General features: G+C 47.3%; 1 protein-coding gene across 18 annotated transcripts in view; it reads left to right on the top strand.

Annotated features, from left to right (window-relative positions):
- Window positions 1-14,841, top strand: part of HSPG2 (heparan sulfate proteoglycan 2) — a 903,404-nt gene that overhangs the window by 267,214 nt on the left and 621,349 nt on the right. For all 18 annotated transcript variants that reach the window (XM_085608925.1, XM_085608919.1, XM_085608917.1 and 15 more), the window contains one exon: window positions 12,391-12,500. In XM_085608925.1, coding sequence (XP_085465051.1) covers window positions 12,391-12,500 — 110 coding nt within the window. The remainder of the gene's footprint in view (window positions 1-12,390; window positions 12,501-14,841) is intronic.

The raw sequence follows: 14,841 nt of genomic DNA, 5'->3' as shown, positions 1-14,841 counted from the left end.
TCATGTCACTTGTTTCACGTTTAGCTCTCATTGGCTGGAGACGATTGGATTCATCCATGAGTTGGGAGCCTTGGTTGGTATCCACATGTTATTGGCCTTTCAGTGGATGTTTGGTGCTGAGTCAAGTGATGTGTGAAGCACGGGAAGCATTCCACACAGCACGGCTGTACAAGCAGTTGAAGAGTGGTCAACAGCCTTTTGGTGTACTTTGATCTGTTAAAAAACAAAGTTGTTTGTTCTCATCCTGGTCACCTCTTCCTTCCACAAAACCTTTCGAGGACTTGTGTAAAAGACAGGTTCTTCTGCAAGGAATGAGTGCATGGTGGCATTCTCCATTGCAAAGTGTTTCCAGAGTGGTGAATGAATAAATGAATGAATGACTAAACGAATGAATTGACACTTATTGGAGCCCGAGCTCTGCTGCTTCCAACTTTGAGTAGGGTTTTCCATTAACAAGCTGCATACGAGATCCCGTTGAATGCATTGCTATTATTGTCAGAAGTGTGTGTGAGCCAGCGCTCTCTTAGAATACATTTAACTGAGCAAAGGGATAAGCGATGAAACCCTATGCATTTCAGTAATTTCCAAGCAATAGCTGATTGTGGTTTTAATAGCTGGGCAGTGTGCTTTGGGTTTCTTTTCCCTCCCGTCCCCTACCAACGAGTATGGAAATGGAAAAACTGTGATTTCATTTTAGCCATCTTTGTTTTCTTTCATCCCTACCACTTTGCCGAGGTCGGAGGTTAGGCAGAACCGAGTTGGGCAGTGGATAAGCCAAGACTGGGTGTGGAAACTATGACTGCTAGCCCCAGAGGCTGAATCGAGCCTTTGTGTGAGCCTTTCACAAGGACCTCTTGTGTAGAGGAAATCCCCCCTGGAGGCCTCTGGCATCTTTCCCTGTATGATGAAGGCCAGGAAGGCCATGCGGGGACACAATGCCCTCTTGCACCATACATGGCATGCAGGCTAGTGCAATATCGCCTGGAAGTTCATTTAGGAGGAAGAACAATCATTTTGACTTTTTTTTGACAGAGTTCAAGCCTCCTGCAACTGCTAGGCACTGATGGGTAGTGGTCCTCTCAATCTGACTGAGAATTGGAGGATAATGTGGTCTATCTGTTTGTCTCGGGATGTCTGTCTATCAATCCTGAAAAAAAAAAAGTAAAAGTGACGTTAGTTAAGTGAATATGTCAATGCCAACATAACGTTTTGAACCCAAAAAAATAATAATTCACCAGTTATAGTTAGTAGAGCAAACTAAAACGTGCGCCCCTGCCATGCACTGTTTATAACCTAACATTACATTGCAACAAAATAAAAATAAGTGTTTGGCCCCTGGTGGGATCCCACTAGGCCTAGGGGGTTAGGGTATCTCTACCCTGCCCCCATGTCTTTTTTGTTTTGTGTTTTTAAGATGGCTGCCACTACTTCCTGGTTGATGTGGTGGCAGACAATCCGATCTCAGCAGGAGGTCTTTTGGTTCCACATATCCCCTGCGGCATGAAATGTACGTTTTTTGGCATTCATTGCTCAAAAATTACTGAACAGGTTTACACCAAACAACAAAAAGCACTTTCTGGACCAAGATCTAGCTTCTGCCAAATTAGGTGTAAATCCATTCAGCGGTTTGGGCTGTAGCTGTGTCTAAAGTTCCTGTGGAAAAACGAATGGGGAAAATGCGATTTGGGACCCTCTTTTTTTTCTCAGCCCCTGCTTGATGGATCGCCACAAAATTTGCCATGTGCAAAGTAGTCAAAAAGTAGCACTTTTTGGAAAAAGTATGCTGAGATTCTCCAAACGGTTTCAAAGTTATTAGCAATACATAAATTAGATAGACAGACAGATGTATTTTAGTGATGGGGGATTTCCAAACAGTGCATCAGTAGAGCTCAGGTAACACATCTGATGTGCCCGCAAACTGACTGTACAACTGTCTAGAAGTCGCATTTCAGCATTGACCTTTCTTTAATGGCCCATCTTGGGCTATAGTGCCTTCCTGCAGGCCTATCATTTGACAGAGCTACCCATACGCTAAACTGGAGGACTGGATCTTCCTGCAGGCCAGACCATGGTGCTGAAGCATCCCACAGGTTCAGTTCAGTAGATGTAGACCTGAGTTGGGCTCCGATCATCCCAGAGTTTCTTCTGTAGTATTTGCCCTTCCAACACACTTTACTCCAAAGCTGGCCTTTCCTGTAGGCACAGCTCAAACATCGTCCTTTAGCAGATAATTGCCTCCACGCTAGACCTTCCTTCAGGCCCGAATCTGTAAAATGGCTCATCTGCAGGTCTGATGCATCTCTGCGTATCCGACTCTGGATCTTCCTCCAGACTCGATTCAGACGTAGCACATTCTAGATTTTGGGCTGTGGTGCTGGCACTTTCTGCAATCTCGACTTTTTCAATCCTAATTACATATTATTTTGAAAACGCGACAAAGGTATAGGCTTGGCTATATCTGATTGCGGAAGCCATTTTTTTATTTTTATTTATGCATATTTATTTAGCTCAGACATTACCCAAAGGTGCTAGAGAACTTTACAGGAGAGAGATTTAATTGCATGGAAGTTACAGATGGTTTAAGATGACACCGCTATTAGTAATTACAGGGTTAAGAGTACAACAAGGTAGATCATGCCATACAACAGAATGTGTAAAAGCCATAGGAGGGTTAAGGTAGTAAACAGAGTGTCCATGGGCAAATATGCCCGTAAAAACGTTGAGGTAGTACACAGCCTTAAAAAGCTTGAGGTAGTATAGAGGTCTGTGTCAATTAGTTGATTAGTGAATTAACTAAAATGCCATTGGAAGAGAAGGGCTTTCAGTTCCCTTGTGAAAATCGTCCGCATGGCAGTTGTGCGCAGGCTTGAAAGTAGTGAGTTCCAGATTCTGGGTGCGCTTCCTTTAGAAGGAATGTGCCATCAGTCGTTTCCTTTTAAAGGGCAAGGGTTCAAGGAGCATTGCTTCAGCGTTTCGTGATGGTCTGGAGTGCGCGTGATAGTTTGTCCGCCAGATAACGAGGAGTAGATGTGTGTAGGGCTTTATGGTTGATACAGGTGGTCTTGTAGATAGATACCCCTGGCTTCAATTGGCAACCATTGGAGAGTGATCATCTGCATGGGGAAAACGCTCTCATCTCCTTCCTTCGGTGAGCAATAACTTCTCCCCACCCAAAAAAAAAGCCAACCAAAAACGATTTTGTTGGTAAATCTAAGCTCAGGTTGTGTTGGCGCCTTTCCTTCGTTTGTCCTCTTTCCAGTGTTTGTAAAGTGCAGGCTCCGGAAAGGAGACGTCAGTGGCGGTCCGCAGAGGGAACAGCTGCACTGTTGCAGGTGCTGTGTCCGGAACGGTCCTTGGCTCTGGAGAGTGCCTGCTCTTCCCAGCACCATCTTCCCCTGTTGTGCAGTGTTTTCATTTCTCGGACCAGCTGCATCCCCAGCAGCTTCCTCTGGAATCCTCTTCCTTGACAGACGTCCCCCCTGGGGCTCCCAACCCCTGAGCGCTGGAGGATGGGGAAGTCCAATGTCTTTCCTCCGCCGTCTGAGTCAGGGGTGCCCATGCCACTTGCTTTTTTGGACCTTTTCCTGATAGCCCGTCCCTAAATGAGGCCTGTGAGGTTTATTCATTTTGTAGCAGAGTCTAGACTTGTGAGAGCGATGGCAGGTGAGCTGCCCTTCGAGCACAGCTGTTCTGCACAACTGGCTGTAAGTTACTACGTAAACTGCGACTACATCACCCTAACACTAGATCGACTCCTAATGTAGCCACTATACGGACACTACTACATCTCTGCACCCTCTATATTCCTACGGGGGTAGCCCTATGCTGATGTTACAGGGCTGCAGCCCCCTTACCACATCATGAGCTTCAGTTACATAAGGAGCTTCATTCCTCCATCGATGCTTGGGAAGAACTGGCAGCACCTGCCTGGATTTAAAGCGAGGGGTGCCCCTGATAGAGCATCACCTTCCTGCCTGCTGCGTTTCCCCCTCTGCTTGCATCGTTCGCGCGCGTCCTGCAGGTTACTGTTCACCACATGCAAGTCCTGGAAGTACAGTCCTGGCGCCGCTCTGTGAGGTGCGCAGGCGCACTAGCGCCTGACCTCTAATTCGGTCATTGCCAGGCAGAGGGCCCTGAGACCGTGGAACTCACAGCAAAGACGGTTAGGGCACGGGGTATTGCCCCCGTTGTCTTGGTCGGAAGGGGGAAGTCATTACACATCATGCCGTTCTGTCGAAGCCTGTTCTTGTTTCTGAATGCGATATTCATCATGCAGTCTCCAACCCCCCCCCCCTCCTTTTTTTTAGAATCTTTCCTGTGTTTTTTTTGGCAGCACTGGTGTCTTCTCTGCAGGTCTTTAGTGCTTAGCCTGTTCGTTACAACTACACAATTTTAAATCCAGATGGGGGAGAGGGGAGGGGTGGAGGAGGGGAGTTCTCCTTCCAGTGACTTATTGACTTCTCTGCAGTGGGAAGTCGAAACGCTACAAGCAGTCCAGTTTTCTGGCATCTTTTCTGGAACGCCATGAAGACCTCTCTGTAGTCACGCCGACCCCGCCCACCGCGGGCGTGGTACCCAATGACCAGCGTAAATTATTAGATTAGATTACTTGTAGTTGCAGCTAAGTGGTTTACTGAACGGGTGGGAAATAAAAGAAAGGGTCAAAGGTGTTCGAAATTGTGCGGATAAGAAAGCAATCCAAACGAGCATTAGCAAAGGCATTAGTTCTGGCCTCGTTGACAAGGGTGAAATGATTTTCTTTTGCAAAAAACGACAAATTAAAAAAATGTAATAAGGAGCGCCCTATACACACCAAATAATGGCACAGAAGCGCACTCATTTTCAGTCACGTGATCATGATCAGACAACATGCTGTCACTCGGTGCAAGAGAGCCATTGACTGTGAAAAGGAGGAGCAAAATAAATATGGAAATGGGGTATCTGTGGGTTCCCACAAGTTCCTGTTAATGAAATGCAGATTTACCCACTGCCTGGCTCTCCTTGCCCCCCCCCCTCCACCCACCGGCAAGTTCCTGGTTCGTCTTGACTCCTGCCCCTTTGGCTTACCCTGATTGCCCCCACTTCCTGCTTTGCCTTGACATCTACCCCCATAGCTCACCTTGACCCCCCGTCCAGTTCCCACGAACCTCCCTTGAAGCCCCGCTCCCTTGAACCCTCACTTCACTGTCTACGCTATATTCTCCGCATACAGGTCTTCCCTTGAACCCCACTCACCCTGGTCTTTATATTTTCATTTGTCAGGCCCCCTTTATTCCTGCTTCCAGGCACCCTCGTACTCCCCTCCCCCCCCCACCCCCCAGCTCGCATTTACCAGTCCCTTGTTCACTTTACTCCACTCACTGGGTCCCCCTCCCCTTTTTCTCCAATCTCTTCACCACCACTCCTTGGCTCCCCGTCCCCATATCACCTTGGCTCCCCGTCCCCATATCACCTTGGCTCCCCGTCCCCATATCACCTTGGCTCCCCGTCCCCATATCACCTTGGCTCCCTGTCGCCATATCACCTTGGCTCCCCGTCGCCATATCACCTTGGCTCCCCGTCGCCATATCACCTTGGCTCCCCGTCGCCATATCACCTTGGCTCCCCGTCGCCATATCACCTTGGCTCCCCGTCGCCATATCACCTTGGCTCCCCGTCGCCATATCACCTTGGCTCCCCGTCGCCATATCACCTTGGCTCCCCGTCCCCATCACCTTGGCTCCCCGTCGCCATATCACCTTGGCTCCCCGTCCCCATATCACCTTGGCTCCCCGTCCCCATATCACCTTGGCTCCCCGTCCCCATATCACCTTGGCTCCCCGTCCCCATATCACCTTGGCTCAGGGTCCCCATCAGCTTGGCTCCCGGTTCCCCGGGAAACGGCCACTACAATGCTGGACACTTTTGCTTCCTCTTAACGACGTGGAACATCACCAAGGAAGATCGAGGAGAGGTAAGGGGGTATGAGGGGGTGGTGTCACGCAAGTGAAAAATACAAAGAGTAGATAATAAGTGCGATATCCTTTAACAAGAAAATGCCATTAACATGCATAATTTAACAACGAAAATCTTTGTAAAAGTATGCGTGTTAAAGGCATTTTCGTGGTAAAGGATATTCGTGGGGATGGCATTCGCGTTGTAACGCATGCGTGGTAAAGGCATGCGTTACAACGGAATGCGTTGTAAAGTCGTACATTCGTCTTGGCTCCCCGTCCCCGCACCTTGGCTCCCCGTCCCCTTGGCTCCCTGTCCCCGCCCCTTGGCTCCCCGCGTCCCCAGCTCCCCGTCCCCGCCCCTTGGCTCCCCGTCCCCGCCCCTTGGCTCCCCGTCCCCGCACCTTGGCTCCCCGTTCCCACTCTGGTTTCTAGCCTGTCCCCAGTAGCCGCCTCCTGTGTAGGAGCCGGGATGACATTCAACAGCTGAAGAGTGGCTGCCGTTGAAGTGTGGCCCTTGGTTGTGAAACGTGAGCGCTGCTGCTATTGTTGTGGCTAATGGGCAGCAGGACCCAAGCATGTGAGCGGCAGCTGCCACGGCCCTGCCCTGGAATAGCCTGTGCAGAACAGGAGCAGCTGCTCTGTGGCTGCTGCGGCTCAAGGTAACATGTCTGGAACGTTATCAATGAAACTCCTGACTTCTGTCTCCATACCGCTCTCAGGGTACGAGCCCTAAATACAAATACTGGGAGACTAATTAGCATATGCAACGACTTCACGTGCAGTGACATCACAGGAAGTGATGTCACACTCTATCCTATCCCTCGTGTAAAACAGGCCTCTTTTACAGCCAACGTTGAGGTACAGCTTGGGTTATATAGAAGAATGTGAACCTATGTATATAATTTATATATTCGTATCTAAACCAAACACGCACGTGCATCAACTTGTCTGTCAATGCAAAACAGTGAATGTTTTCGACCATAAGAGAGCTCGCGATTAAAGCGGTATCCATGTATTTGTAAACATTTATTCATTTGCATAGCATGAAATAATGAGCACACCTAATTGATGTGCATATATATATTATGTATGAATACAGACTGATTATGAAGGCATGCGCTCTTTACCTTGTGTATATCTGGAGCTAATGAAAATCCTAGCTGGAATCATATATGAACATGAGCCACTTTTTTGTGATCCCTTTATAAATGTGACCTGGTAAATGAGGTTTGTGATCTGAAGTGGCCTTATAACTGCATGCTTGCTTTCTGAAAACAGTACATGAATGCAGCCACACAGACATCAATCAATCATGGTTTGTAGAGCACCATTTTTCACCTGTGAGGGTCTCATAACCCTGGGGGGTGGGGGATGCTGCTGGGCCGTCTGAGCACTGGGGTTCTGCCGAAGAGCCAGGTTTCGAGATCCTTCCTGAATTGGGTCAGCGACAGGGATTGTCTGAGGTGGAGAGGCAGGGTGTTCCAGGTCTTGGCGGCGAGGTAGGGGACAATCTTACTCTGGTTCTAGTCTTGGGGATCCGAGGGATGGTGGCCAGGGCCGCCTGGGTGGAGCGGTGGTGTCTGGTGGGTACGTGGAATGAGAGGCGGTGGTTCAGGTATGCTGGTCCTACGTCGTGGAGGGCTATGTTGGCGTGTCTGAGGAGCTTGCTAGTGATTCTTTATTGACTGAGAACCAGTGGCGTTCTCGTAGGTGTTCGATGATATGGCTGTGGCGGGGGATGTCGAGGACCAGTCTGGCTGCAGCATTTTGAAAGTTCTGTAGTTTCCTGAGGAAGTTTTGGGTAAAGCCGGCAAAGAGTGCGTTGCTGTAGTCTAGTCTGCTGCTGATGAGTGTGTGGGTGACCGTTTTTCTGGATTCAGTGGGGATCCATCTGAATGTCTTTTGAAGCAGGTGAAGCGTGTGGAAGCCAGGTGAGGAGATTGCATTGATCTGACGGTTCATTGTGAGAGAGGAGTCCAGCAGGGGCGTAACACAGGCCCCGCATCCCTGCGGTGGGGGGGGGGTGCCCCCAGCTTCAGGGGGCCCCCTCAGAACAGAATTACAGTCTGAGGCCTCCGGATAAAATGCGGAGTGGGGGCCCCTCTATGTACATTGCAGGGGGGCCCCTTAAACTTTCGTTGGGCGACTGGAGTCCAGTATGATGCTGAGGGTTCGTGCGTGGTACGTCGGGCTGGGCTGGGTTCCCAATGCGGAGGGTACCGGGAGTCTTCCTATGCTGAGGGGGTGGGTCCCAGGATGGGGACTTTGGTCTTGTCCGAGATGAGTTTGAGGCAGCTGTTTTCCATCACGGTGGCGACGGCCTTCATCCTGCTGTGGACATGTTCTGTCCGTTGTTGGTTCGGGGGTGGATCAGTTGGGTGTGACGTGTAAAGAACATTTTTGACATTTATACCTTTCATAAATCACATGTATGTTTTACATATATCAAGGTATAATTGAGCCTATAAGTGTCAGTAATTGACAATGGTAATTACATTTGTAAACAGGTTTTACAGAGGAAATGAACTGCGCTTGTATTTTTTTAAACTAATGAATCGCTTGCTGTTAATGAGTCTGTCTCACATTCGTGCATGTTTAAGCTACAGAAGGGCTAACAGAGTGCAGGTAAGACATCCAGCGATAACCGCCTGTACGCTCTCAGATACAACCAACGCAATCGGAGGGTCGAAAACGTGTGTGCGATACAAGTCGAGGGTGGTGGTGGGGCGCAAGGTGAGTGACACTGCAAACACCTCGCAGTCTCCCTCGGCCTTAGATACCTGGGATTGGAATCCCTCCTCTAAAATAGTGTGTGTGTGTGTGTGTGTACCCCGATTTCACTTAAGGTTTTGCTACACATTCACGTGAGTGCGACGGAGGAGCAAGTGGTAGCAAAAGGGTGTTGGAGGGCAGTGTGCAAAAGCAGATTCAGGTCTTCCCCAGGACCCTTGAGAGTGCTGACATTTTGGGAGAGGGCTACTATTGGTACTAGGATTATGTTCTCAGCGGTGCTGGGATTTAGCATAGTTTTAGGTTCACTATTGGTTTTATGAGTTTGAAGACTTTTTTCAGGCTGGTTTTTATCATTCACAATGGTTTCTGTATAACTGTCAATACAATATAAAGTGCATTCTTTATTTGTAATCAACTGAGGGTATATTTAGTACTTAAGTTTATAGATGTCATTGTAGCCTAGTTTCAAAGGTGGCCCTGGAGGAGGGCAGTGGTCTGTTCACTGGTCTTCTTTTAGGTCTTCCTTTTTCTCCCGGGGTTCCCTCACACTGCCTCTTCCTGTCCTAGGATTGAGGCGCTATTTTATCTCGAGGGGTTTCATTCTTCCCTCTGGGCGTCGCTGTGCTCGTGGTGGCCTCTTTACCCGCGCGTTTCATCCTGCCCCAGCATTGCTACTTCTCAGAGTTGCTTATACATGAGACAACCTTCTTGCACGCTTCTGGGCGCTGTAATCATACACAAGGACAGGCCATTACAGCTTTCGTTTACAGGTGTGGTTTCACAGTTAGTAGCTCATCTATTAATGATCTCTCGGTTTTTCGTTCAAGCCAGGAGCGGTCCTTTCTCCCCGGGATGCTCTCATGAGCGCTTACTCACTTCGACTCCTGCTTTCACCGACGTAGCTTCTGTTCAGCTGTATTTCTGACTTAATCTTCTTCAGTCCTTTCCGCAGGCCCATCCTTGTGTTACCAAAAACCACGAGTCTGCTTCCCACTACTACAGCCAGAAATTCCATCACAAACAGTTTGGCCGAGGACCGGTTCCACGTAGGTTAGGGAGCAGCGCCCTCTCGCGATAGGGCCTGAGAATAGTGAACCTGACTGTTCGTAGTCAACTGTCGCATTATATTGGGGCCCGTTGGAACGTCACGCGAGGTCTAGGCCGTGTTCCGCGTTTCCGGTATCGCCCGCTTTGGGTTTTCCGTGTCCTGGGGTTCGTGTTTATTCGTTATGTGCGTTGCCTGGCGGTTCATTCTTTTGTGTCACTTTGCTCTGCATGGTTGGTGATAAGAGCCAAACGTGTATTATGTATGCTACGTGCTAGTCGTTTTGTAAAGTTTGTCAATATGTGCTGTACATGACAGAGCTGGTACGTTTGTTTTTGTGCTGCGTACATGTAAGCTATGGTCAATACATTGGTATTTGATGCTGAGAGAACCAACTCAGTGCATTGAACTATTCCATATGGACACCTTTGTGAAAAGTCTTTTGGCAGTGAGGCGTGTGTCTAGGGGTCGTTCAGTGAGCAGAGTTAGACATTTGACAAATAATTCCCGTATGCTTGTTCGGATGTTCCATCATATTTACCTGTAATTAAGCAGTGGTCAGCCTAGAAGTTCCATGCGTGACACAGCCCACACGCAGTTCCTTTTCTGTAGATAGCCATGATAGTTTTCAGCAAAATAAACTCAACTTGCCATCTTTGTCTTCAGGTGGAGTTCTTTATCCACAAAGTGAATACTTTTGTATCCAGCGAGACATTGAAAGCCGTGTATTGACTTGGAATTCGTGTTTGTTTTGCATTAAAGCCAGGCTTTGTGTCCTGTATACTTCATTTTGTGCGATCTGAAATGGCATTCCTGCATCCTCTTGAGGTCTTCGCAGTGTTCCACACAGGAGCTCTTGCCCTGTGGGTTTAGGCATGGAGTATCTGCCGATTTCTAGATCTGTGGCAGGTGTCCTCGTGGTCATTTCTCGAAGAAAGTTTAGAAATCACAATTATCCGCCACATTTCTTAAATCATAAAAACGCGTGAAAGTGCAAAGCTTTAAATTTCCTTTATCAAACCCCCCCCAAAAACATGCCAGCTAACTTCTGCAGGCCCTCAACTGCAGATCCTCAAAACTAGGTCACACAGTAGGTTGCGACTGCACCCCTTTGACACGCAGCCAAGACAGACACTGATGTTAGCTGTACGGCTGAGACTGATGTTAGCTGTACGGCTGAGACTGATGTTAGCTGTACGGCTGAGACTGATGTTAGCTGTACGGCTGAGACTGATGTTAGCTGTACGGCTGCTTGTTACAAGACACTATATATAGTTTAGAACCAGGCCAGGCAGCACAAACTCTTCATTACATGTTAATGTTATTTTGTCCCATTTGAAAGCACTTTCTTGTTTGTGTGGTCTGTGTTTTGGGGCGCATCCAGGAAAGGCAGCTTGTGCTCTATCCTCTCTTTTGGTAGGTTAAGATGCAAATAAACCCAAATGCAACAGGGATGTTGGTAGCAAGGTTTCGGTCTGTGATGAACATAGCGTTTACAGTTGGCAGGATTGCACACCGGTTATGATGATGGGGCAGCTAGCATTGGGTATGTTTGGCTTTTAGAACACATTACTCCTTGGCATGCCTGTAGAGGTAATGAGTGCAGAGGGCCTGTCTCTTGTGGTAAAGGATGGCACAGCATACTGCTTACAGTGAAGGCGTGAAAGCTGTCTGCCTCTTGCAAAAGGATCTCCTAGTTTAAAATGGGCAGATCACCCTGGTAGTGGGTACATAGTGCTGTAATGTTTGCACAACGCGCAGTTTATGCATTGGATACCCTGGCCTTAACCATAGGAGGTAATAGGAACCGTGTCTTTTTTGGTTTTGGAGGTAGATTTTTTGATACCAGTAGTCCGGTTACAGCCAGCCCATCTAGCTTGACGTCACATGCTGTTTTAAGTTGGACCTTGCTGAAAATGTTCTCTTAAGGAAACAAACGGCATTAAGGGCTATTACAGGCTTTTCCCAACAAGTAGCTCCCTTTGAGTAGCTCTCCTGTGCGCAGCCCACTCTACTAAATCAGTTTTGCTGATTCAATATATTCCAACGCCAATCCTGTGGCGTTGGAGAGACGTACTACTAATACTATTCCCTTAGTGCCGTGAGCATTTCTGCTGCAGCTGTTATGTACTTCCCATGTAAAGGGATTCCAAATTGGCAGATTTGTTTAAGTTACTGCTGGCAACCTTGCCTGATGCACTGAGGTGATCACTGTCGGTAATGTTGACTAGCGTGGCCACTAATATCATCTTGTCTGATGTGGTTGCTATTACAAGGACCACAATATTAGTAGCTCGGGAAAAATCTAATTGACCCTAAGTAGCTCTGGTTACAGAAAAGCTTGGAGACCCCTGGTCTGTTAGTCCAGGAAGACTCTTGCAGAGCCCTCCTCTTGCATGATGGCTTTCCTGGTGCCACGTTCTGGCTATTGGGCACAGTGCCGTTTATTGCTATCGTGCCTCTTTCACTTGGGTGTTTAGTCTATGGATTAAGAAGGTGAAAATGTTAGCTATAATAAATTTCCCTGTGGGAACGAATTCAGAAGCTCACCGAGTGTTTCATGTGGACCAAAAGAAAGGCGAGTTGCAAGGACGGCCGCTAGAGAGATTTGGATTTTGTTGAAAAATGGCTGTTTCAGTCAGTTTGTTCTAACAGTTCTACTCTTCTCTTTTGCAGTGTACTACCGGGCGCTTGTGAATTTCACAAATTCAATTGAATTCACCCCTGACCTGGAAAATGCCTCTTCTGATGAGTTTCGGGAGGTTACTGAGGCGGTTGTGGATACGGTAAGTGAACTGACATGGGGGGGTGTGGGAGGGTATGTAAGGGTGTATCTGCTACCACGCTACTTGTGGTGACCAACCTGGTCACCTAGTGTTACTGTGGCCTTTAAGGGGCACCAGTCATGGGGGACAATTTAGGGATTGTGAGAGCTTAAACTCTGCCATTAATTGGCAGGGCTCCCTCTCTGCCAAACCCACAGTTTTCTCTCCCCATTTAGAAGTGGGGATCTGTCTGCCTCAGTGCCGCTTGCTGACAGTGGAGGGCTCTCTGCCCTGTATAGAATGGGGCGTTCACCACTGATTTTTCTTTTTGTTGCTTTCTTATCCATAATACAAAATAAAATGATGAGAAGGCTCAACAAAAATAGTCGCCCCTTGTCACTCAGCTTTGACAAAAGTGCTTCCACTGCATTGGCAGTTGCCCTTTCAGCAAAGATATCGCATCAAGGAAGGCTGGGATCTCTGTGAAGTACACGGGTCCTTGTAGATCAATGGAGGGTGGACCTTTAGCTAATAAAGCGAAACGTTTATATGCCTCCTGTGCTAAATCATGTGCAGAAGCGAATTGTACAATGTGGCAAAATACATTGTATTAGGTGAAGAAATCACAACGTTATTAAAAAGAAAAAATCTTTAAATGTATTTGACATTTTTTGTTTGTTTGGATATTCAGGAACGGCAGCAGTCATTATACACATGACGGAGCGAGTAGTGATGGTGGATCTCTAACTATGGCTCTTGTTCTTTGTTGGGGGAGTGGATCAAGACCTGTTGTCCTGATGAGTTTGTTTGCTGCCCCGGCTTCTAAGTGAAATTTCAAAACACAGTGATAACAATAGTATTGTGGAATAAACAAATATTATATATTCCAAAAAGTTTTTAATAAAGGAATACCTACAGAGTCGAACAAAATCTCCTTAAAATTTCAGTGGGGTGAGAAAGCGGTCTTTGGTGCTCAGACAAGCAGTGCACTTATGTGTAAAGTAAAGAATTATATGTATCTCAGATCAAAAGTATGGTTATAGCCCGCATATCACAAGTTAATAACATTTGGACAGATCTTTGAAGACATGTTTGTTTATCCCACAATACGATTGTCATCATAGGGCCCACTGTGGTTTGAAATATTATTGATGCCCCAAGTCCTTAGTACTCCCTAGAGTTTTCCCTTGCCCTATAATATATAACTGGCTTCTAAATGTGGCCTTCAGTCTTTAAGGACAAAGACGTCTAAGGCTGCTCTTCCCAGAACATGTCCTTTTGAGTTGTTTACAAGTGATGGGCTCCTAATGACCACTAGCCCTAAGGGATGGTTCCCAGTAAACAATGTTGAAGTTATTTGTGCATTCTAGCGGTTCCATGGATGTATACGAACTGTTTGCTCTTTTTCATGGTTATGATGGAGTACGCCGCAGACTGTCTCTTGATGAACGAGATACGCCCACATGCTGGGGGTAAACACTTTCACTGTGTTGGAAACATTGCATAACTGATTGGCGACCACGAAGAAACTGGTGCCCAATCGGTTCGGTGATTTAAATCTCACATTTTCCAGGATATAAAGATTTGTACAGGGGACGGAAGGCAGGATGAATGAGTGCAAACTATCAGTGCAAAAGGCAGGGATCTATCATCGGGACTGCACCGTTTGAATGTGGCTATGACAGTGGGTGAAGGAGGTTGTTACAGGTATGAAGCCATACGTTAGACTTTTAGGCATTCATGGTAGATACAGTAATAGCAAAGCAAGTATAAATGACTTGTGGCAGATCCCATCACAGACTGGCACTGAATAAGCAATGGTAAACCTGGAGGCTGATTCCTGCATAGACCTGTCTAAAGTAGGTCGGGCAGGCACCAATTGTCATCCAGTTCTTAGTTAATTACTCATCAGTTTTGATTTAATAGGTTTATGTACATGTTGCCTCTCATAGTACATGCTTGTTGATTGTGACATTGGTAGGGGGTCTACAGTAGGCATCACCTCCATTCCTCTCGTGCTTCTGGTGGGTCTGACTGAGCCAAGGACAGAGTTTCGTTGCACGTGTTGTCCTGCGTTGTTTGTTCAGTAGGGTACTCTGGAGGGCCTTAGTTCAGAAGACGTCCTCTTGTGGGGTCTGTACATCATGGCTTGAGTGCACATATTCCGATGGGATAGACATAATGAAGACCGCAGGCTTTCACCGCCTAATGCATCACTTAGCACACTAAGGTGTAAAACAGCAGGTCGTGGAATAACTATCTGCAACTGCAAATGTGTTCTTCTCTGAAAAGCAAGAAGATTTTGTGAAAGACATTGACGGGTCCAGTGGAAATGGGGCATTGACCATAACAAATATTCCTC

The sequence above is a fragment of the Triturus cristatus genome, chromosome 1_2, assembly GCF_964204655.1.
Source record: "Triturus cristatus chromosome 1_2, aTriCri1.1, whole genome shotgun sequence".
Taxonomy (NCBI): domain Eukaryota; kingdom Metazoa; phylum Chordata; class Amphibia; order Caudata; family Salamandridae; genus Triturus; species Triturus cristatus.
This window is presented reverse-complemented; position numbering and strand designations above follow the sequence as displayed.